General features: G+C 39.8%; 1 protein-coding gene across 11 annotated transcripts in view; it reads right to left on the bottom strand.

The window, feature by feature from the left end:
- The window catches only part of LOC124171709 (rho GTPase-activating protein 190), a 647,547-nt gene that overhangs the window by 124,796 nt on the left and 497,262 nt on the right, over positions 1-25,489 (bottom strand). For 9 of the 11 annotated variants that reach the window (XM_046550979.1, XM_046550973.1, XM_046550981.1 and 6 more), the window contains one exon: positions 2,118-2,381. The exons of the other annotated variants lie outside the window; for them this stretch is intronic. In XM_046550979.1, coding sequence (XP_046406935.1) covers positions 2,118-2,381 — 264 coding nt within the window. The remainder of the gene's footprint in view (positions 1-2,117; positions 2,382-25,489) is intronic. 11 annotated transcript variants of the gene reach the window in all.

Raw genomic sequence — 25,489 nt, 5'->3', positions numbered from 1 at the left:
TACTGCCTTTTCAGTAGTATACCCTACTTTTCCTTTACTCTCACTCTGTAGATGATATAACTTTCTGTCCTCACTGCACAGCCATTCACCATTTTCTTTTGTTATGTCAAATACTTCACTCAATGAATAGTATTTTCCTCACTTTACGCACTCATCATAAGTTTTAGCATACGTTCTTGTTTTGATTTTACTACTTGATATGATAATGTTAGGAAGTTTAATTTCTTTTGCCACAAGCTTATAGCTTCTTTCATAATTTCTTTCATTCGTTCCTTCCTTTGATATATGGTCCAAGAGTTTAAAAGCGGCCAACAACTTAGATTTTCAGTGTTACCCTGCTTTTCTTTTCCAGTGATTGTTCTTCTAGTGGAACAGTTTTTCTTTTCCTATGTGAATCTTGAAATTGAGTAAGACTCTTTTCCCAGATCTTCTTGTTCCTTTCAAAAGTAGTTGCATTTATCTTATGAGACATTATAACTTCAAATTGCAGTATGAGACTTGGAACAAATAAATTAGAAATTTAGAATAAAAATTAATGAGAAGAGCACCAACTTATAGAGTTATATATAATAAAAAAATGGAGAATTTTCTAGAACTTTCTGGACACTTCTATCAAGTAATATATAGGTCAATACCGTCATATAAGATTTCAGAGAGTCTTATAAACATCCTGACTCCTCTATTGAGTCCCATCATACAGATTGAGATCTTTGAGGAATGTTTGAAAAGGCTCAAGAAAGAACAGGGATGTACCTTGTATATGACTGAAATTCCAATTAGCAATTTCTTGTTGGGGGAGACTTTTTTAGAAATAGAACGAAACTAAGACTTCTAGCATTATTTTTGAGCAAAAGTTCATCCTTCTGTGGCACAGGAAATCAAATTTTGTACAAAAAGTCATAACCCTAATGCACATATAACAATTGAACAACGTGGACAACTATAAAGTCAACAGAGCACTCCAGATGAAATAATTGAGAATTATATTGGTTTTTAATCGATTATAGGGCATTTTTAAATTAAATAAACATAAATTTTTTGCTAATATAGGCATTTAGTGCTCGTTTTTATGTCAGCATATGCTTGTCACCATGGGTTTTGAATGTGATAGGCCGATGACGCTCGCAGCGTGATAAAGAGAGCGATCACGGTTTCATAATCGCTGCTATCACCTTCCGTCGTGGGAATCGCGTTGCCCCTGGCAACGACATCGCTCTCACCCTTCTCACAGTTACATAATCAGGGTGCAGGGGACAGAAGTCTCTTGGAGCTCAGTCCAGCTGTCATGCTAAGAAGAGAACTCCACCATCTCAAAATTTCCAGGTCATTAGAAATGGTAAATGGCAATACAAGGAAAGAAACATCTCAGCAACCCAGTGATTCACGCATAACTGACCTTGATGCACAAAGGTTAAGAAAAGACTTCGCTGTTTCACAAAATAAAATATATTTGCGACCGGTTTCGATACAGCTTATCATCATCTGGCGATTACAAGTATCAGTACATCGAATTTATACCCTTGAAGGCGTTAGAGGGGCGGTGGAGTACCCCTCAAACGCCTTCAAGGGTATAAATTCTATGTACTGATACTTGTAATTGCCAGATGATGATAAGCTGTATCGAAACCGGTCGCAAATATATTTTATTTTGTGAAACAGCGAAGTCTTTTCTTAACCTTTGTGCATCATGAAGGAGTTTCACCATGTTACGCCAACCACCATCGCATAACTGACCTTGTCTGGGGCGGGTTCTATCCTCACCTATCAACCCTATTCAGATTGAAGCACAGACAGAAAATATAAGGTGGCTTAATATGTTCTCAGCATTATTATACAACAATCTTTAGCTGGTCTTTCTCTCTATTCAATTTTGAAAATATGTACTTCATTAATTCATGAATAAAAAAGCAGAAGTTGTGCTCACACCATTATTAAACAACTGCATACAACTGGTCCTTGAGCATATTAGAGAGTGCTCCATTCATTGATTATGAGAGGCTAACAGTTAACTAGCACAAAAAACTGATAATTACATAGCAACAGAATGGTATTAGGAAATGCATGCTCTTACTTCTTAGATTTATTAAACTAGCTCAAAGCCTAGTACAAGCACTTACATGAAGGAGAGAAGAGGTCATTGTCGGAGGTAATCTGGGAGGTGATTTGTTGTTGGAGAGCTGTGGGATGATGTGGGAGTCCACGAAGATCAGGGGGCAGGGGGATGAGTGGGGGTCCAACGGGAACAACCGGACCCCGTCCCACACCCGACTTCTTTTTTAACCGAAAGGAACGTTTGTGAGGTTTATATCGAGGTCGTGTGGCAGAGCTGGAAACATCAAGGTCACTACCATCACTTTCATCCGAAGGTGTTTCACTGTGTACTGGAAAAAAAAACCCGAGATCAATATAGAAGGCCCAGAAAGAAATTTCAGCCTACCCTCTTGTTTATTACGACAATTAAAAGTAAACTAAGATAAACACTTGAGCTTTACTTGAAACGAGGATGAGAAATTCACTATCAACAGCTCCTTGATACTGTACTAGTTAAATAACGGATGTGTGAAGAGATGGGTTGAAACTGAAATCCCTGCATTCAACAGATTCCATCAAATCTTCAAATTCCTGCCCTGTGTGGACTTAGACATGGATTGAATGTCTAATCTGCAGGTTACATGGATTTCACTTAATCTTTTTTTTTGCAAACCATGTTTTACAATTTGAAAAACATTACTATTGAGTGAAGGCCTTACTAGCAATCCATTATTGTGCACTAAAATCATGCTTTCAATTTTAGCATTTGCATGAAGACCAATACACAGTTTCACAGCATTGTTTTTGGCAACATGCTGCCAGTGATCCAGTAGACATCGTGAAGTTGCGTGGTAACACATTTGAGAGCTCAGGTTGCAGAGTTAACAGCAAGAATAAGCCATCTGGGTGTAATTCTCTAACCTGATTGGTGGCATGCATTTCCTCAGTTGGAGCTCATTTTTTACTTCTAGCAAAATTTGCCCACAGTGGCTTCTTCTACCATGAGAAGCTTCTTCCAGAGTTCTCTGTCATTATATTAAATTGATAGCAGCCAGACTGGTTCTTGGGATGGAACACATTTCTCAAGAGACCATCCCAGAACTCTTCAAGTTCATGTTGAACCCATGTAAACACAAGAGATTTGACAAATTTGAGACGTCACACTCACAAAACTTTGCAGTCTCATAGCACTAGGCCTTCCCGAGCACACCCCAGCTCATATAAGACATACTCCCCTCTAGATGATCTTTTCATTAAAATTGAAATCATTTTCATCTGCTGTGGAGTCACATCACTATCCAGTATCCATTGATATTCCATTAAAATGCCTCTAACTACTGCAAGCCTTTTCCGAATATTTCTGATGAGGATTTATACAAGAGGGCCCCTCATCTTTGCAATAATAATGGATAGTAAACTCTTGATCAATTTTGAATTCATAATAGCTTCAACTTAGATAGTAATCTGATTGATGAGCTAGCTCTAACATATTACTGCACGATTGTATACTAAAGCTCCCGCCCACGATGTGGTTTTCTCAAAAAATGTATTTTTAATTAAACAAGCAATACACATGATATTTGTGTTATATGATGATGATGTATAAAGTCATACATTTATTCAATTGAACCAACAAATGGACAAAATGATGAATACAATATGAAAAAAATAAAAATTTTACACGAATTGTGGAATGACCACAGTCAATATCCTAAATCAATATCAAAATATGAGAGAATCACTGAGTACGAATGTAGAGATTGGTTTTGCTCCTTTCTAGTTTTCTTGCTAAGGATACATAATAGTCTAAATTTTCAACAGTTATGATGAACAAATTAATCAGAAGGGATTGAATGTGTTATGCTATTGTGAAGTTCACCAATGAACTCATTCTACCCCTTCCGAATATTATTTTCTTTTTCAAGCAGGCAATACTTTCTTCATTTAGTCTACTTTCTAATTTCTTATTCTCTCTCTAAGTCTAATTTCTAAGTCTAATCTCTTTCTAAGTCTAATTTCTTCTAAAGTGATCCTTAAAATCACGCAAGCATTTTCATGAGACAGTGAAAACAGTTCACTTAATTATAATACAACATCTTACATGCAATTCTCAACTAAATGTCTTCCAAATTAGCAGAAGTGTGACATTCAAATCTATTTATTGCCAGCATGCATGTGAGTGACCCATTTCCAAGTCTTGCTTGTTCATGTTATTAGAATTTTGTACACCTAGAGGCAACCCAGAAATCAAAGAGTCCTACAGAATATCAGCATTATGCATGAAATTTTAGAAAATTTATTTAAAAAACAACAGCAAGAGGACTTATCTCACACCTGACCAATGTCTGCCCATCCTAATTCTCCTTCACCTACCCTCTATTCTGCATTGTAACCCCTATAAGAAGTGCCTAGAAGTCATTTGCCTCTCCAAATTAGACCTTATCTTCAGAGAAAGCTTTCCCATTAGCTTCACCCTATTGACTCTTTCAAACTCCACAAAGCGGCTTTTAGTTCTTTTTCCCTTGAGCCCACATGACTGTCACCTCTTTCCTATCTCACTTTCCCGTGAAAATACAGTTCATCATCAAGGAAGTAATAGCAGAATCTCATCTGTCATTATTTATGCTCTTCAGCACCCCTAATAAGAGCATGCAAAATTAATCTCACTGCCCAATAATATATGCATTCAATGGCATTTTCTTTTTACGACTTGCAATATAAGCTGTATTCATAAAATACTCAGCCAAAGCTCCCCCTCTCCACATATTCCACCAACAAGTTCAAAATACCTTCTCCTTGCCATACCCGAAGTCTGTAATCCTTGCAGTGTACATGGGGGTAAAGGTGACAAATGCAGAGAGTAATTCAAGAAAATTTTGGATTTAGGACCTTAGAAAACAATATGTGATGCAGTTGTTGTCTTAAATATCAAACTGTATTTTTTAATTTGATTAAAAGATAAATACTTAGCCATGATGCATCTATTACAAATACAGTGAAAACCACTAATAATGTGCCCCACTAAACTTAGCTTTTGGATATACCTCCATTTGGGCCTCACTATTTTTCCCCTTTCACTCATTATGATTTAGATTGCTACTTTTAGGTGACTTTTTGGGCAAATTCTTTCCATCAACTTCCGTGTCAAAAGAAAATATCAGATTATTTAAGCTATTATATTAAAACAGTCATAGACAATGCATAAAACAACAAAATGATGTTTTCAAATTGTATAATGCAAACATATTTGTGGTCAAATTTAGCTTTAGAGGTTTCTTCTAGGTTTCCCAAAACGTTTCCTGCAGTAATGCGGGATGCCATTAACATGGTTACAAATTCTGTCCCCCTGAGACCAGAGTTGTTAATGGATTTTACTCTACCCTAAAAAATGATATTTTGTGGTAGAATGAGGTCAAAAAAAACAGAATTTTAGCAAGCTGATCTAGCGGCTGGTTGAGCAAAGAGTGCTAAAAAGCTCACAGGCAATTTAGTTATTGCAATAGCTTCCATTACAATCATATCCCAAAGGACCATCCCTATTTTGGTGTTGAGAATTCCAGGTCCAAGACTATCTTCACTTCATAAAAACTTCTTCCTAGAGATAATTAGGTGGACAGTACACTTGGACCACAACTATATTCGCAGGGATTGTTCCCATTCCCATCACTGAAATCTGTGAGCTAAATTGATGGACAGCTCTTTTTCCAAATTCCCCGTTCAACACAAAGTGACCCATCACAGTCTTTTACCATCAATGCTATATTACCCAGAACTAATCCCTTTATGAATCCCCATTCTCTTTCCATACGTAAGAGGAATCTTTTAGTGCACTTAACACGGCAACCATTTCAGAAAAATGTAAAGCCACACCAGAGAAAATCTAATCAGAAAATTTAAGGGAAAATTTAAAGCTCAGTAAACATATACCAATAACCATAATCATTCTAGCTATTCTTTGTTAATATTGATAAATGTCAATATTTATCAACGATTCTTTTTTGAATTTTCATTTTGTTATAGATATGATCTGCCCTTGGAGCATCAACACTTTGCTTACAGCATTTCTGATATTTAATGAAAATGTTTTAAAATTACATGATGAGAATTCAAGGGAAATTATGAGGTTTACATTGAAAAGCAAATTAACTACATTCGATAGTTTGCTTAGACACTATCGATATATCGATGGTTGGTTATAGCATGCTGTGCGATTCACACAATGTGCTCAGTTGAAGTCAATTCTGTTTCGTGTGAACAAGAAGTTCTCATTGTATTTGTGTTTGATATTAAAATAACGTTACCACTATCTAGAAGTCAATAATTTCAACAGGTTATGGACCCAGTCTGCTTGATCACCGGAAATGTGCGGTCAGTTTTAGTGAGAGAACGTTATTTTTATGAACTCCAATCGCAACTTTAGTTTTGGCGATTTGTTCTTCGGTTCTATGTTCCAAACGGACTATAAAATGGATTTCCGAGCCAATATTGAAAAACTGAAGGGTGCGGAAAATTGGGAGTAGATGGAAACGGCAAATAGAATTATTCTTGAAGCATCACGAAGTGGCCGATGTAGTTCACGGACGAAGACATCCCGCTATGCTTGCCACGGCTGCTTCTGAAGGTGAAATTACTGTGCATAGACTTGCTGTGCGAGAGTATGAAAAAGCACTCTCTCTCTGGCACAAATTATACTCGTGAGTAGCATGGGTGATGTTGATGTTGAATTGACTGCGACATGTGCCACTGCTGAAGAAATTTGTAAGAAGCTGCTGTCAGTATATGAGCAAAGTTCGGGCCAAAGAGTGGATCGGTTGATGGAGAAATTTTTCTCGTCGGAGAAAAAGGAATCCGAAGACATCGTAGCGTACGTTGCTCGTCTCCAGAAGGACTTCACGGACCTGAACGACGAGCTGAAGCGATTGACGGATGCTGTGCTCCCTGAATTGCTCTTGATGAGCAGAATTATGTCGACTTTGCCCAGGGAATACTTTGAATTCAAAAGTGTGTGGGAGAGTATACCCATTCCTGATCGTTCTATCAATCTTCTGATTGAGAGACTTCGATTAATTGAGATGAGGCTTCCGGAAAAGGAAATAGACTCATCTGCTTTTGCTGTGAAAGCCTAATCGAAGAAAGGTAAAGAAGAGACTAGAAAATGTTTTAAATGCCATCAGCGTGGTCATCTAGCAAACAAGTGCCCTGAACAAGGTAAAAAGAGGAACAAACATTTTTCAGGCAAGGGTGCAAGTTTTTTATCTTTCTCAGTTAAGGGTAATAATGTGCCTAGAGAAGCATGGCTTGCAGACACTGGTGCCTCTCAGCATATGTCTAATAATAAGAGTTACTTCATGGACTACACTCCTTTTACTAAGCCTGTGAATATCACGGTAGGAAATGGTGAAGTAATTAAGGCGCATGGCTGTGGGACTGTGAGTGTGAAGGCGTCAATAGACAAAAACCTTGTTTCATGTGATATTAGAGATGTTTGGTATGTTCCAGAATTGGGAAGGAATTTACTCTCTGTAGGAAGGACTGTAGAAAAGGGATTTAAATATAGTGCGGATGCGAGAAAGTGCATCTTCAAAAGAAATGGCCTAGTGAAACTTGTGGGAGTGAAGACGGAGACTGGGTTGTACGAATTAAAAATGACTGTCCAACGTCCAAAGGACTCTACTGAAGTCAACGTTACAGCAGTCGATGCTAGTCTTCAATTATGGCATGAAAGGCTCTGTCATCAAAGTAAACAGCACGTGAAGAAGGTACTGAAAAGTAGGGGTATTGAAGTTCAAGCAGAAGAAGATTTCTGCGTTGGATGTGTGATGGGAAAGCAGCACCGTGATAGTTACAAAACTCGAGACTGCAGACCTGATACCGTTGGTGAGATCATCCACGCTGATCTCTGTGGGCCGATGGAGACCTCATCGTTTGGAGGAAGTAGGTACTTCTTACTGCTGAAGGATGATTTTTCCAGTTATCGCCGAGTATTCTTTTTGAAGACAAAAGATATGGTTCCTCATTACCTTGAAATATTTTTGAATGAGGCAGACAATGAAGGTAACAAGATAAATACTTTTATGAGTGATGGTGGGCTTGAATTTAACAATGCACATGTTAGAAGAATCCTTCAAAAGAAAGGTATTAAGATACGGATGTCCATGCCCTACACTCCAGAACAGAATGGAGTGGCAGAACGTGAAAATAGAACTTTAGTGGAGAGTGCAAGATCTATGTTGCATGCACAAAATCTTCCTAAAGGACTATGGGCGGAAGCTGTGAATACAGCATGCTTTGTCTTGAATCGTACGAGTCCGTCAAAGGTATATGGAAAATCCCCTCTGGAAGTATGGCTGAAAAAAGGTCCTCTTAATGTAGAGCACTTGAAAGTGTTTGGTGCAGAATGCTATGTACATGTTCCTAAGCAACGCCAGAGGAAGTGGGACAAGAAATCAACATATGCCAGATTTGTAGGATACTGCGATGAAAGGGATGGATATAGGTGCTGGCTGCCAAACTCAAAAAGAGTAATAATGAGCCGAGATGTTTTGTTTAAACCACTAGAAGTTTTGCCCAATAAGTCAGAGTTTAGAATCAGTAATCATCCTGAGAAGAGAAATGTGGATGAGAATAATACTGAACCACACAATAATCAGGAGGTAGGAGATCTTGAATCCGTGGACGACTCAGAAGTAGAGGAAGAACCATCTGAAGATGAAGAGATGCCCCAGCTGCGTCCCAAAAGGCAAGTAAAGCAGCCTGCATATCTGAAGGACTATGTCATGGCAGCAGAGTCAACATCTCCATCATCTTTTAGTGAAGCGATAAATTCAGAAGATGGAGACTTGTGGAAGAGTGCCATGGAAGATGAGATGAACTCCTTGAAAGAGAATGAAGTGTGGACTCTAGTTGATTTACCAAATGGAAAAAAGGTCATAAATAATCGGTGGGTTTTTCGTGTGAAAACCCATCCAGCCAATGGGGCAGTCCAGTGCTACAAAGCACGTTTGGTAGCGAAAGGTTGTACTCAACGCCTAGGTATTGACTACGAAGAAACTTTTAGTCCAGTGGCAAGATTCGAGACTGTAAGATCGGTTCTTAGTGTGGCTGCTGAGGAAAGATTGAAGCTTCAACAATTTGATGTGAAAACAGCTTTTCTTTATGGAAAACTTAAAGAAGAAGTGTACATGCAGCAACCACAGGGGTATGAGGATGGCACAAACCGAGTTTGTCGCTTAAATCGAAGCATATATGGACTGAAACAGGCGCCTCGCTGCTGGAATAACAGACTGGTTGCATTTTTAGCAAAACAGGGGATGAAGAGGAGCTCTGCTGACCATTGCCTATTTGTGAGGAATAGGATGGACAAAAAACTGTTAACTGTAATCTATGTGGATGATGGGCTGATTGCTGGAACAGATGAAGGGGAAATGAGTGAGTTTTTAGAGCATCTAAAGATGGAGTTTAAAATCACTATGGGCCCTCTTAGTTCTTTCCTTGGGATGGGAATTCAGCAGCTAAGCAATGGTTCAATTTTTGTGAGCCAAGGTTCATACACGAAGAAGGTTCTGGAGCGGTTCCGGTTTGCTGATGCAAATGCTGTCTCGACACCCGCCGAACCTGGTGCCTCTGGTGGTGACGATGGCACTGAGGATCAACCCTTGGATGCCAGTATACCATATCGTGAGGCTGTAGGGAGCCTTATGTTCCTAATGGTGGCTACACGCCCTGATATAGCCTATGCCGTGAGTATTGTCTCCCAATCCCTTGAGAGCCCCTCAAACAAAGACTGGAAAAATGTGAAAAGATTATTCAGGTATTTGCGTGGCACAGCTGACTATGGATTGTTGTATAAAGTTGATTCCCCAGAGCAAGTGTTGCATGGATTCAGTGATGCAGACTATGCTGGTGATATAAAAACTAGACATTCACGGACTGGGGTGGTTTGTATGCACTCAGGGGGTGCCATTTCTTGGTTTAGTCAAAAGCAAAGAAGTGTTGTATTATCCACCACTGAGGCTGAGTATGTGGCAGCAAGTGAAGCAGCTAAAGAACTGGTATGGTTGAAAAGATTATTTTCTGAAGTGACATGTTTAAAAGACTCACCAAAGTTACTAGTTGATAATATGAGCGCTGTAAAACTTGCAAATAACCCAGAGTTTCATAAGAGATCAAAACATATAGATGTTAAATACCATTTTGTACGGGAAAAGTGCAGTGATGGAACATTGAACATGTCGAGGGTTTGAAACAAGTGGCTGACATTCTCACTAAGCCATTGGCAGGGCCACGATTTAAGACTTTGTGTGAAATGCTGGGTCTAGTTGATGCAATAAATTTAACTTGTGTGTAGTTAGTTTGAGAGGAAGTATTGAAAAGCAAATTAACTACATTCGATAGTTTGCTTAGACACTATCGATATATCGATGGTTGGTTGTAGCATGCTGTGCGATTCACACCATGTGCTCAGTTGAAGTCAATTCTGTTTCGTGTGAACAAGAAGTTCTCATTGTATTTGTGTTTGATATTAAAATAACGTTACCACTATCTAGAAGTCAATAATTTCAACAGTTTCCAACCTAGTGAAGGTGCAGATGGGCACTTACCTTTCAGTGGTGCACTAGTCTATCATCATCTTTCAAGTGAATGGCTAACCCCAAGGGACGGCAGTTACTTGTAGACATGGCCATACATGGAATCAGCTCAGCTGACTGGCCTGTGCTATTCCATTATATCATCATCCAACTCAAGTTCATGAAAGCCAGTCTTAAACAGACTGCTCAGCGAGTGCAGGGTGGTGTTGTCCATTCAGAACTGACCTGATTCCACTGAGCTCAATCTTGGCTTGATCCATTAATCCTCAAGACAATGTCAGACAACTATGCCACTGAAATTTCAGGGCCCATCAACACGTTCATCTGATTGCAAACATCATCATCACCATCTGCTATGAAATACTACAAATTTTCATGTACTAGAAATATTAACACTTTGAGATGATTTATTTAATTAGTGCCTACGGAACTATTTAAAATCTCTTATTTTGTCAGTTTACATTTATTCTTTCCTCTATTATAAGATTGATTCAATCATCAGTAGAGTTCATATGAATTGCCCTGAGAAAAAATTCAGCAGGATTGAAATTAAACACATTACTACCATGTGCAGCTTTGAGGCTCAGTCTGAGTCGTGCGAGTCCTACATGCAAGTCCTTTCTTTCTTCCTGGCATTGCCTTCTTGGATGGACTGCAAGGGCCTAACATCTACTACCATGAGACTTGGTACAATTGCCATGGGAAATCAGGAACTTGTAGTGGCCTGCGCAGTGGCCCACATAGTCAATGGTCCATGGTTCCATTCCCAGTCCAGGTGAATTATTTCTCATGGCAATTCATGTGAATTTCACCACTGTTCACACTAGTGATGGTATAAATGACTCTTTTTGTGGAGCTGCCTCACCGTTCACAGCACATTCCATAGAGCCGCTCACAGAGTGCGACTCAGCAAAGCACTTCTCGGTTGAGGGGAGGGGGGAATAGGAGAAGGTGATGAGGGGGGGATTTCTGAACGAACATTTAAAATGCAACATTTCCTAGATCACAATTTGAAAAATTGATTTCAATTCAATCACGTATTGCATAGTCACAATGTTTAACACGTGATATATTAACTGAGGAACCATTTCTGCCGATATGTTATATCTTTCATGGAAGATGGAAAATGTATTCCATCTCTTGTGCTTAGAGAAGATGACAATTTAAAAAATTCTGTTGTAAAAAAATATTCTCTCCAAAACTACATGATCATGCTAACAATTCATAATCAATTTTTTCAATTAATTTTAGTTGTGTTAGAACAAATTTTCATTTTTGTCTCGTATTATTTTCAAAAATTTGCCACTGCCGAACTCTTTTACATGAGCATCTTCCACCATTTTTCTTCCAAGTTGCATGGAACTATTTTTGTGGAGCTGCCTCACTGCTGATAGCACACTCCAGAGAGCCACTAGCACAGTACAACTCATCAAAGTGCTTCTGGGTTGAGGGGAGGGGGGATACCGATAAGGGTTATGTGAGATTCTTCAGAGTAATGCCCAGAAAATGAATCAGGGGAATCTATCAAGCGGCGTGAAAAGGTGAGCAGTGGGCTACCGGGAATAGTGCCATGAGCTCCCTTTGACCCGCCAATCGTGCGATGAGCCTCACATGGAAAATGTTTGAAAAAGGAGTCGTGTGTGCTACAACTGCCACCGCTCACGACTCCAACACGCACAGTGTGCACTGAGGGAGTAATGGGCACTGGGAGTCTGACTTATCCTCACACAATTACAAGGCACAGTGTGCGCGAAAGGAGTCATGTGCTCATGGAGTCCCACTCCCACCGCACAAGACTCCAACGTGCGCATTGCGCGGCGCAGAGGGAGGGGAGGGAGGGAGGGAGTTTGGTGAGCACTGAGAGTCTCGACTTCGCCTCGCACAATTCCAGCGCACATTGTGTGCAGAGGGAGGGGAGGGAGGGAGTTTGGTGAGCACTGAGAGTCTCGACTTCGCCTCGCACAATTCCAGCGCACATTGTGTGCAGAGGGAGGGGAGGGAGGGAGTTTGGTGAGCACAGAGAGTCTCGACTTCGCCTCGCACAATTCCAGCGCACATTGTGTGCAAAGGGAGTCGTGTGCACTTGGAGCAGACTTCTACCGCTCATGACTCAGACATGCACAGTGTGCACAGAGGGAGTCATGTGCGGTCTACGGAGGGGACTCACCAAATAAGAATCTCTCATCTCACAGCTCTATCAGCTGAGTCGCACATTTGAACTGACTCAATCGCACAGTGCCCATCACTAGTTCACACAGCAGGATTGAGATATTACGTATTGATATAACAGCATCCCTTGCTTTCTTTTCCATGCAAGCACCCCTTTTGTGTTGTGCAGCTAAAAATATTTCTCTACCATCCTTCTGAGACAAAATTCCCCCGTAAGGTTTGTTTTGATGCTTGACAGGTTCAAAGGCTAAAAACTAGCTTAGAACTGTAATCTGAGAATTTGTTATCAACAAACATCTTAGTATTTAAAACTCGGTTTAGGCCTTAGGACTACCACCAAATGCACACAATTATGCAACCTAAGGCATTGCATGTCCAGAAGCAATACACCACCTTGCTTCTCTGAAGCCATCAACAATGAAAGGTGGAGATGATGTAAAGGTATAGAAGAGTCACTTTCACCCACCACAAATTCAAGGGATCCTAGTTAACGTGATCTAGATGAGGGTAAATTACTTCCCTTAAATAGAATATTTTCTTTGTATTACTTGAATTCCATAAATGTTTGCCACTAACTAACACGAACTACCATTGTCTTAATATTTCTAAAAAGAAACTCCTTTTCTGGCTCTGATCATATCTGTGAAGGAGCTGTATCTATAGGCGAAGAATTATGAATTGTTTGCACAAAGAAAAAATATGAAAATTGTGATTTGACATGGATCTAATAAATACAACTTCTCATAACATTCATCAAAATCCATAACCTTGGAAGGTAACAATGTCCTGCAAGGAAGTATTTTTTTGGACAAAGACAATGAGATCCTGTTAGCCATCAAAACTAGAGAACCCACCAACAGCCGACACTATTATGATAAAAACAAGTGGTGAAATACCATTTTCTCACCGCTACTGGATGTGAGGAAATAACTGAAAGGATAGCATCCACCAAGGTTAAGGAGTCAGCTGTACACAAACCCCAGGATACTATCCTGGGATACAACATGGTATCACTATCCTACATCGTCAATATGGGGTGATTATCCTAGGAGGTAGGATCCAGTGGGGATCACATTTGAGTATTTGGGAATTGGCAAGATGAATTCTCATTCTTTAAAATCTCCGTCCAAGAGGATGAATACGAAAATGTATCGGACCCAAATATTTGGCCGGTTAATGCGGTGATTAGTAAGTTTATTGAGCGAAGAAACCAAACTATTCGTACATCCAATGTTGCAAATAATGACATTCAGTCATGACTAGTGCGCAATCTTAAACTATTGTCATTAAATATTCAATGTATTCGCCAAAAATTCAGTTGTATTGAGCTTTTTTTGAATGAGCAAGATGCTGACATTGTGTGCATCACTGAACATTGGCTTGCTGCAGATGAAGTACTGAGTGCTAATATTGACGGTTATTTCATCGCTGCCTCATACTCGAGGCAAAAATTGAAAGGCGGCGGTGTTATTGTTTATATCAGAAACGGACCATATGCATCAATGTCCAAAATAGCCATAGATTTATGCTGTGATTTGGACTTTGAGTGCTGTGTTGTTGACTTAACTATTGAAAAATATCATATCTATGTAATTGGTATTTATAGATCACCTTCTGGCAGTCTTTCCATATTTTTTTACAATTTGACTATGCTTTTGGATGAATGTTTCTGTAAAAACCATTATATTATCCTTTGTGGAGATTTTAATGTTGATTTTGGTCAGATTAGCAATATGAGTACCTGCCTGTGGGACCTATTCTCAATATTTGATGTCAAGAAAACAATATTTGTGCCTACAAGACAAACTTGCCAATCTTCCACTACTATTGATAATATTCTGTAATTTGAAGTTGAATGTGGGAACAACAGTTGAATCACATCTTTCAGATCACAGTGCCATAATTACAACAATGGAAAAACTTTCTGAATTTTCTCCCTATAAAATGCAAAATGTTCTTCGCCCAAAAAAAAAAAGGTTCTTCACCCCTGACAATGTCAATGATTTTTGTAATGCTCTACAATTGACAACCTGGGACACAGTCTATAGTTCCGACTCAGTCAATGACAAGTTTAATAGCTTTCTTGATATTTTTCTTACTCTCTTCAACAATTACTTTCCACTAGAAAAAGTTAAAGCAGAAAGGTCTTTTAGCAAAACTTGGATCACTCCTGATATTATCCATGATTCACAAATTCTCAAATCTCTATGGCATAATTATAAAGCTACCAATGATAGTGAGTTAAAAGGTCAATACATTAACTTTAAAAAGCACTGCTCCAGGGTAATTACCAATACATACTAGAAAAATGTATACATAATATCAATTCAATCTCTTCCTAAAATAACAAATCCAAAACTGCCTGGAACATTATTAATGATACTTATGGAAAACCCAAAAGTAATAACTTTCCCAAATCAATTCTCCTGAACAACATTCCTATTTCTGATCCAGAACTAATTGCAACTAACTTCAATGACCATTTTCTTAATATAATTACAAAACCAGCTACTGTAAATGTTAACTCTGATAATTATTCCCGTATACATTCAGTTCAGAATAATATATATGTACTTTTTTCCTACTTGTGAAAAAGAAATAGCACCTGTTATTAGAAAAATTAACCTAAAGCACTCAGCTGGTTGGGATGAGATTCCATGCTCCCTTCTGAAAGGAAATTGTATTAATTTACTTCTCACTCCTATAACGCATCTGGTCAATGCATCCCTCTCCTCTGGTATTTTTCCCAAAAAACTAAAAATGGCTACTGTGTTTCCCTTACACAAGAAGGGTGGTCCTCACTTAATGGATAATTATCGACCTATTTCTAAATTATCAGTCTTTTCTAAAATACTTTAAAGTATCATTTCAAGGAGGATTATGTCTTTCTTAATGAAGAATGATGTTCTATCAAAATCCCAATTTGGTTTCATTGGTGGCCTTTCTGCTGAATTTGCCATTTATAAATTTATTGATGCTGTTATTGAGGGCCTTGATCACCATTTCCATACTGTTGGCATTTTTTATGATCTCACTAAAGCTTTTGACTCAGTTGACTTAGAGATTCTTCTGAAAAAAATTCACTTTTACGGAATTTGGGGCATTTCTAACAACCTGATCAGATCTTTTCTTTCAAATAGATTCCAAGCAGTAACAGTTACAAATGACAATATGGCTATACATACATCATCATATCGACAAGTGACTAAGGGTGTTTTTCAAGGCTCCATTCTTGGGCTCCTACTTTTTTTGCTGTACATAAACGATCTGCCCCCATCTTTGAATGGAAGTATTTTCATGTATGCGGATGATACAAACCATCTAATTAAACATGATGGAAATATAGCAGTCACTGCTCAAAATGCTGTTAATGATATGGAAACTTGGTGCGCCTCCAACAAAGTTACCTTAAATAAAGCCAAGTCTGCTTATGTTTTTTTCAATCCTTTGCAAAAAAAATTTATTATAGTCTCTATGTCAAGTTTTCTGAATGCAGTCTTCAACGAGCCAATGATACTAAGTTTTTGGGGCTATTTATTACTGAAAACCTCACCTGGGATTCACATATTAACCATATTTCCTCCTCAATAACCTCTGGATGCTACCTAATTAAATGGATGATTCAATTAACCAATATTCCAAATGCTATGACAATTTATTATGCTCATATTCACAGTATTCTGAGGTATGGCATATTAGCTTGGGGTCTCTCCCCTAAAGCCCTCTGTGTTTTTAAATTACAAAAATGGGCTGTTAGGATCATCTGCAAAGCCAGGAAAAGAGATAGCTGTCGTAATTTATTTAAAAAACTTCAAATTCTTCCTCTTCCTTGCGTATACAGTGAAACCTCTATTTTACACTTTTGAATGGACCACTTACAAAAAGTGCAAAATTGAGGATATTGCAAAATAGAGTATCATTGTTTAAAGGCGGTATGGTTTGGGACCTGATAAAAACTGTGCAAAATCAGGGAAAATGTATAATGGGGTAATGTAAAATCGGGGTTTCACTGTATATCTTTTGTGCCATAATGTTAATAAGAGATAACAAATCCAAGCAGACACTTATTAAAAATCTCGACATTCATGATTACGGTACGAGACGCCGAGATAATTTTGCGGTGATAGATCACAATCTCTCAATATTTAATACTGGCCCTGTCACTATGAGTTGCAGGATTTACAATAAACTACCAACTGCTCTGAAAGATGAGAAAGTACCAAGCAAGTTCAGAACCAAATTGAAGCAGTACCATTTCGGTAATATTTTCTATTCTGTTGAAGAATACCTAAATTCCTGAATATATAAATTTTTTTGTGTGCTTTTTTTGACAATTGCGAATCTCTTGTGTTTGTAAATGTGTATATATATATTTTTCTTTTATTTATATTCTTGACGGGTCCTATATACCGTATAAGCACCTTTTTTCCCAGAAATCGCAGCCAAAAATGAGGCTGCGCCTCTTACACAAACTTCTTATCTCCCCCGCCTCCCCTTCGCCGTCGCAAGTCCAAGGGGAACTGAGTGGCCTTGGTTTTCAGCGTTAGTCAATCATCTGAAACCCTAGGTCAAAACAAGCGGCTGGGAGGGGAGTCTCTCCCTTAGTGACGTATTTTTAAAATGCTCCTGTTTGCTTTTTTGTAAGCATCGTGCCGTCACGTCGGTACCCCAGAGGTGAACATGGAAAAGATCGCACGGGGTTTTTTGCTCCGGAGGGCGCGCTAAATTTACAGCCACGAGTGGGCATCCCGCGGCATTTATACTGCATATAGTAATCGCTTATCAAACGTAGAGAACCATGGTCGTGATTAAATATTAATGTGAAAGTACAAAGTTCTTCTTTCTTAATTTAATCAAACGTAGAGACTCAAGTAAAAATTTCTCCCTTGAAACAGAGCTGATTCTGGGCTGAAACTCCACTGAATGCGCTCAAACTGCCTTGAAACAACCTTGTCACTGCACTGCACTGCCTTGTCCTCAACAAGAAAAAGAGCACTCAACTGAAACTCTGATGCCATTCTCCCTTGCAAGTCCATTGAATTTGAACTGTTTCTCCCTTGCTTTATATGTGCCCCACTGATACTGAACTGGACAATAGGCTCAGGCCAGGCCGAATTTATGACACCACTGCGTCTCTCTTGCCGCATGTCTTTACTGCCTTGCCACAGAGCTGCGGCAGCATTGGGTATCCCCTCTCCCTCATGGATTTGAACTGCTTCTCCCTTGCTGCACATGAGCTCTACTGGCACTGAGCTGGACAGTAGGCTCAAAGGCCAGGCCAACTTAATAACTCCACTGAATCTCTCTTGCCGAATGTCTTAACTGCCCTGCCACAGAGCTGCTGCAGCATTTGGGTATCCCCTCTCCCTCATGAATTTGAACTGCTTCTCCCTTGCTGCGCGTGTGCTACCCATCGTAAGATTTGCCAACATACGGAACCCTTCTACCGGACATATACGCGACCCCTGTTTCCAGCGGCAATGTATTTTTTTAATTTAGCCTTTGGCAACACGTATACCTTTTCCTGCGCGTCAAGCTGTCGGTTGCCGTTATTTCTCTCGAGTTGCTAGGAGCGAGGTGAGCGTGGATTTTAGCATGAAAAGATTGATGGCATGAATATTTTCCCGGTACTTCGACGTTTGTTAACGGCAAGAATTAATCGAAATTAAAGTGAAGGGGAGAACGAGGTCGGTGGTGGTGACTGCAGTCATAATTGGAGGTAAGCGTATTAACTTCTCTGATGGCATGTTTATTCCTTCCATGTTTAGACATGAGAACGTTGACATTGAATTCGTGTTTTAATCCAGGTACGTTTAAGGATTTCAAGCTCCTTTTTCGGGGGTCATGCAGCCAATAACGAATTATTCTTTCAACGCGTTGGCGACTGCCGTCCACTTTTCCTGCCTCATGGATACCCCGGACGAGGAGGATAATACACCGACCGGTCATCAATGCCGCGGATGCCGGGCCGTCCGTTAGTCATCCTGCGGAGGACCGGACTCAGTGAGCTCGAGCGGGCTTTCGAAGAAATAAGGAATGCGGGTATGTTTTGCTATAGTGCAATGTATATTTACTGCTTATACTTATTTGTTACTGCTGAATGCTTTGGAATCTTACGTGGTTTTCGTTTGGAGTTCACACATAGCCTAAGTAACGAGTCATCGCTTCGTTTTTCATTTAACTGTGATGCAAAGCGCATGCTTCCTCAGTGATAATTTAAGTTTTGCTTTCTATAATTTGAATGGTTCACATTAATGCACCATATAACTAATAAGCCAAGTAAAGGAGAGTTTTTCATGTGCAATTTTGCTAATTTGATTTTGAGTTAAGTCGTTTGTGACTCTCATCAGTCATGTTTCTTCTCTTTTTCAGGAGCATCTAACTTCCATGACTTCTTTCATTTGGAATATTTTTGTATGTGCTTTTAACAGTTATTAATTTATTGATGTATTTTCGTGTTCTAATAAATTGTGTCTTGAAAAATGTTGTGGTCATTGCAGTTATAATAACTATTGTTGATCGCAATCACCTATCCACCCTTTATCTCTTATCATGCATGCAAAATTGTGGGAGAAATCTGTTATGTGATCATCCACTGTTGGCTGGGTTGCGCAAGTTGTTAATTGGCTGTGTTTCATATGATTTGACGCGGGAATTTTAATGGATTGGGTCGGGGAAATGTATTCAGCCAAACAAGGGAGTTTCAGCCTGGCATACAAGGGAGTTTCAGCCTAGCTATCCAATGGAGTTTCAGTCTAGCTGGCCAAGGGAGTTTCAGTCTAGCTGGTAGCTAAGGGAGTTTCAGTCAAGTTAGTGGCCAAGGGAGTTTCAGTGTAGCTAGCCAAGGGAGTTTCAGTTTAGTCAGCCAAGGGAGTTTCATTTGAGTAGCTGGAGTTCTTAATTGCACTGCTACTGCACTGCCATCCCTCTCAAAAACTCCACTGGTTTGTTTCAATTTCAATGCAGTTTCAGCATAGAAGCAAGGCAGTGAGTTTCAAGGTAGTTTCAGCACAGTTTCAGTCAAGTTGCGAGGGAGAAATTTTTACTTGAGGAAACACGTAGTTTTGAAGGACATGGTTAATAGTCAATATCTGCCTTGCCGAGTAATTTCCATTCCGCTGAGGACCTGATTTTTCAAAAATCATCTTCAGACGCTAAAATGAGGATTATTGCAACTGAAAATTATATTGGTGTCAAAACCTGCGCTTTAAAAAATTCGAACGAGTGTGTTCATTGTTGGACTAAATTGCGGATAGCAGAAATCAGAAATGCTTATAAGTGAAGAGCACGGAAGGAGAGGTCCACGGGAAGGAGCGCGATCCCTCCGTCTTCGAAGCAACGAGGCTACGAGCGAAGGAGCAATGGACGAACACGTCCAATCTTGCATGTGACGTCGTTACCTTCAAAGCGAAGGGGCGACGGCAAAGCAATGTGATATACGCAGTTTGCGTTGCCTGAAGTTTCCAGTCCGTCTCGTCTTGTTTGAATGCTCTTATGCTATGCTTGTTTCTTCCGAAATTGTCCTGTTTGGACTATTTTGAATATTAATAGCCTTGTTATAACTATAAATCTTTGTGTCAAACAATTAGAGCTTAAAAAACTTAAATTTTGTCAGATATTCGTCGCGTTAGATCTCTTTCTTTTTTTGAACCTCGTGCGTGTCATACAATTATTGAAAGCTATCGAGATATCTTCGGGCTCAGTAGATGACTCACCTAGCATTTGGCCTCCAGAAACTTGGAGATCGATTAAGGTCAGTTGGTGAGACAGGGTAGGGATGAAACACGTTTCCATTTTTCCCCTGTAACTTTTTATTTTCTTATTTTCCTGTGGGGGTCTCGGAAAGAAAAAAAAAACGGCAGAGGCATAGGCTGATGTAGGGCCGAGTGTGGCTCCGTTAAATCTACGACGTGGTTATTATCCTACGGCGCTGAGATTGCCCCAATTGATGTCCAATCACTTGGGAAGGTTCATGCTATGTGCCTTTCGTGTTTTGCCTTAAAAATTTCCACGGCTGCAATTCTATTGCAATACCCAGAGAGAGCATTTAAACAAAATTGTTCGTGGATAGGACAAACTTCGTAGAGCAACGGCGTATGCGAAGGGAGGATCGGAACTTTTTCTACTCCTTCTTATGCCGCTATTACCGCCGCATATTCCAGGCGTATGTCTGCAACACAGCGCGATAGTATAAAAAAAATGCTGCAAAATATTTTTCTTCATAGCTTCGATGCTCAAAATAGGGGTGCGCCTCTTACACACGCTTATACGGTATGTATTACATATCTCGTGGTACCATTAAATATATTATTATTATTACTATTATTTCTGTTAAAACAAACATTTTGAAGGTATCTAGACAAATGATAATAAGATGATGGAGCGCACAAAGTTTTTGATACTGATTGACTTATCCTCACCTCAACGACCGATTGCATCATTTTTAGTGGACTAAAGAAGAATAAAGTGAAGTTAATATTCAATATGGCCAGTTGATATGATGGCTTCTACTGTGGCTAATAGAATGATGCTATTTACAATATGTAGACATCTGCATTTAAAAGTCTCTATCAATGCACTTTGTTTTCAAATGTCAGCTTGATCTGAAAAAAAGTAAACAAGCATCCTACCATGATGGAAAATGGGAGACATGATAAAAGCATTTGTCTCACACAAAAAAGTAATACAGTGGAACCTCGTTAAAGCGAGTACGGGCTATTGCGAGACCCCTGCCACTACAAGAGAAAGGAAAAGCACAGTCAATGGACCCTATGATTAACATGTAAACAAAATTCAGTTTTACAATACCCTTTTGGTGTTGACACTAGCCATAGTGAGAGCCTACATCACCAGAAAACCTTCACCAAGAGTCCCTAATCTCTGTAATTGCTGGCGATCTATTAGAAATGAAGTTAAGATGGAGTTCTTAGTCAAAAACTCATGTGGTAAACTGTCATTCGATAAGTAAGAAGTTCATTTTGCTGAAAATATTGCAGCATTAACATCCGCAAATGCTCGATCTTCTTTTGTTCCTTGGGCGGCAGAAAGCAGTCAATAGCATACCTGCACATCCGTGAGTTGCGTGAACAAAGAGCATTTGAAGGTAGAGACCATGGTCAAAACCACAAAACATATCAAAGCGAGACAATGAAAATAATAGAACAATACAAGAGTGGCATAATTAATTTATCTACCTATTCACTCTTCACAATAGGGTGGTTTCCTATTATTTTTTATTGCCTAAATCAAAATATTATTACTCCTGGAGTACGTATTTCACGCTTTCAGAATTTTAAATGACGATGTCTATTTTTCGAGATTAAATGAAAAGCGAAAATTTTCAAGCGCGCGAAAACGGGACGGGTAAGTATGAATGCCGGGAAAACTCCATGTGACGTCGTTCTGGTTCCCGCTGCCGCAAGTGAGGTGACCTTGGGGTGAGGCTCTGAGAGCTGATACGACGCAGGATGCTAGCGGGTAGCAGAGTACCATGCTAGCTGGTAGTGCTTGGCTTAAATAAGGATTTTTAATACCTTATCAAACAAAGAAGGCTTTCTGACCTTAGCCAGTTTTAATAGGTGATTATTAAGACATGTTTCCCTGAGCTCTGTGCCTCATGAATGCATTGCCTCATGTGCCTCATGAATGTAAAACACCCATCAACTCATATAGAAACTAGGTCCCTGTGACGTCACGTGGAGTGGCATCGCATGGGTGCCAATCTGGCCTTTTTCAAATGAGGATAAAATTGACCCTTGCCATTCGTCTAAACCGGTATTTCTAAAACCAAATATTTGTACATTATGAATACACTAATGGTGGGTAACGATTCGCAATCAATACTTTTCGCTTTCTTTGATGAAGTAAACTACCCTATTTAAAAAAGCAAAGCGAAGATTAGGTCTGCCGTGGTGTAGGAGGGCAAACCTTCACAGCAGAAGAGCCTGAGGAATGCAGAATGTGAAGACTAAAAAGCTTATGATTAGTATAGCTTTGTCCGGGTGGTTTTGCTAACTTCAATCTGTGGGAGCTATATACTGAGAAAGGGGATATGGCGGAGTATTTCAGTGATAGATTGAGAATCGAGATCTTCAAGTGTTTGGAAGGTTGGTTATACTAATTAACTGCCCCGAAGAGTTTTTTCCTTCATTATAGCCGGTGATGCCTACAGTGTAAATCTGAAGCCATGGAAGAAAGGACTCAAATTTTAGCGGAATATCTTAAGAAGTATTCCCAGCATGATACAACGCAGATGAAATGGAACTCTTTTAAAAATTACAGCACGGCACGTCGACAGCACGGCACCCATATCAATCGGGCTCAGCGATGCACCGTCTACGGCATGAAATACAGACAATGCTTCATTGAGGCCCCTTTAAGACAAAACGACTTTTTGCCAGCCGCAGTTCACGTGAAATTCAGGCAGCTTTCAGACGAGACGAATCTTAACAATGCCGTGTTCCATGCCGTGAACAGCAGCCAGCAAAAAATAGTTTTGTCTGAAAGTGGTCTTACGAATGAATCATGAATATACAGTGGAACCCCGATCTATCCTTCCCACATTGATCGTTTTCCCACATTCATCGTTCGCCGTTCCTGGTCCCATATTAAGTTCCATAAAGACAATGTAATTTTTTCCCGCATCTATTATTCCCCGAAGTATCCTTTTCCCGCATTGATCGTTTGAAGATCGCGGTCCCATCCTATAATTTTCCCACATTCATCCTTTTACGAAAATGAGACGAAGTGTTTACAACGTGTTATTTACGGCTAATAACGACAGACATATAGCGTGAATCTTCCCCAAGAGATTGAAATACGATAGGGAGAAGCTGATTGGCATGGGATAGTTACATTAGCACATTTCCCAAGATCTGATCTCCATTCAGCACTCCTCTCCCCCCCGTCTGAAGCTTTCCTCTTCTCCCAAATAAAAAAAGGTCCCAGCTCGAGCAGGGATCGTATTACGAAGACCATAGCTTAGAAAGAAAATATCAAGTTACTCGAGGAAAAAAGAAACCTTTTCCACGCCTCCCCCTTTCTTGACCGCTGACTTTTTTAGCAGACTCGCTTCAAAGATCCCCACTTCTGGAGGTCAACTGCTGCATGAATCACCAATTAACCCAAAAGGTGTCTAAAAATGAATTTCCGCAATTGGTATTACACTTTTATTGGATTTAAATATTAGTAATGTGCACGTAATTCCAAAAAGAATGATACCAAACACGACGTATTTCTAACGTTATTTAAGCATTTTAAGTAGAGATGTGCGAATAGTATCCGCGAATACTCGAAAGTATTCGATATTCGAGGTCTCGAATAGTTATGCGAAAAGTACCGCCTTGAATACCTCGAATACTTTGAATTTCGCGTCGTACACTGTCGCACGCACGTCGTTGGTAGTTGACTCGGAAACATGTAGAGAACTGTAGTCATTTAGTGCTCGCAGCGCCGTTTTACGCAAGTTGACGAATTACGTCAAATTCGTCGATTTGAGCGGTGAAGAGAGTTCGACGAGGGGGACCGAAAATGATCGGGTTAAAAAATCCGAAAATCCCCGATTCCTTCCACCAGGAGGACCTCAGTGCCGTGGGATAGCAACCTTACGGCATTTCCCACGATCCGCTATCCCCCTCCATTCAGCACTCGCCTCACCCACTCTGACGCTTTCCCCTTCTCGGAAATCAAACAAAAGGTCCCAGCTCGCGCAGGGATCGCATTACGAAGACCTTAGCTTCGAAAAAAATATCGAGTTACGAGAACAATAAAAACGTGTTTCACGCCCTCCCCGCTTTTCTCACCCACTGACCTTTTTCTGGCTACCTGCTTCGAAGTTCCCCATTTCTGGAGGTCAACTGCTGCAAGAGTACCGTGGGATACTTACATTAGCGCATTTCCCAAGATCCGGTATCCCCCTCCTTTCAGCACTAGCCCCCCCTCTGAGGCTTTCCTCTTCTTCGAAATAAAAAAAGGTCACTGCTCGCGCAGGCATCATATTACGAAGACCCTAGCTTCGAAAAAATACCAAGTTACACGAGAACAATAGAAACGTGTTTCGGGCCCTCCCTTTTCTCCCCCACTGACCTTTTTTTCCTACCAGCTTCGAAGTTCCCCATTTCTGTGGAGGTCAACCGCTGCATGAGTCATCTATTAGCACAAAAGGTGTCTAAGAATGACTTTCGTCAATTGATGTTACACCTTTATTGGATTGAAATATTAGTAATGTGCGCGTAATTTCAAAAAGAGTTAGACCAAACACGACGTATTTCTGACTTTATTTAAGCATTTTACGCAAAGATATAAATGTCAAAATACGACGGAGACTTAGCATTCTAGCGAAACTCGATATCCTCGCAACTGAGCTCCTCCGAAGTTGATGCCGTATTTTTTTCGAAAACATACATCGAGTTACAATTTATGATTATGCTATAAATCTCTAGTGCCACAGTCGAAGGGATATTTTCTCAGGATATTTGGTTTCTCCCCGCTAGCAATTCGAATTCATCTGCTTATCTCGTGAGAACTTCCAAAGATGGACTGAAAATAATCGAAGAAATCCGGTGGAGAAGCGCGTGTATTATGCAAAACGCCTCGGATTGTCCGCTAGCACTTGACAGAAGGAGTGAGTGTAAAGCGAGCTACCTGTTGAAAATAAGAAGTTGGATGAAGCCGAGTATCAGATCGGCGTGCCGCAGAAATGG

The sequence above is a fragment of the Ischnura elegans genome, chromosome X, assembly GCF_921293095.1.
Source record: "Ischnura elegans chromosome X, ioIscEleg1.1, whole genome shotgun sequence".
NCBI lineage: Eukaryota > Metazoa > Arthropoda > Insecta > Odonata > Coenagrionidae > Ischnura > Ischnura elegans.
Note: the sequence above shows the minus strand (reverse complement) of the source record. Positions and strands in the feature narration are given on the sequence as shown.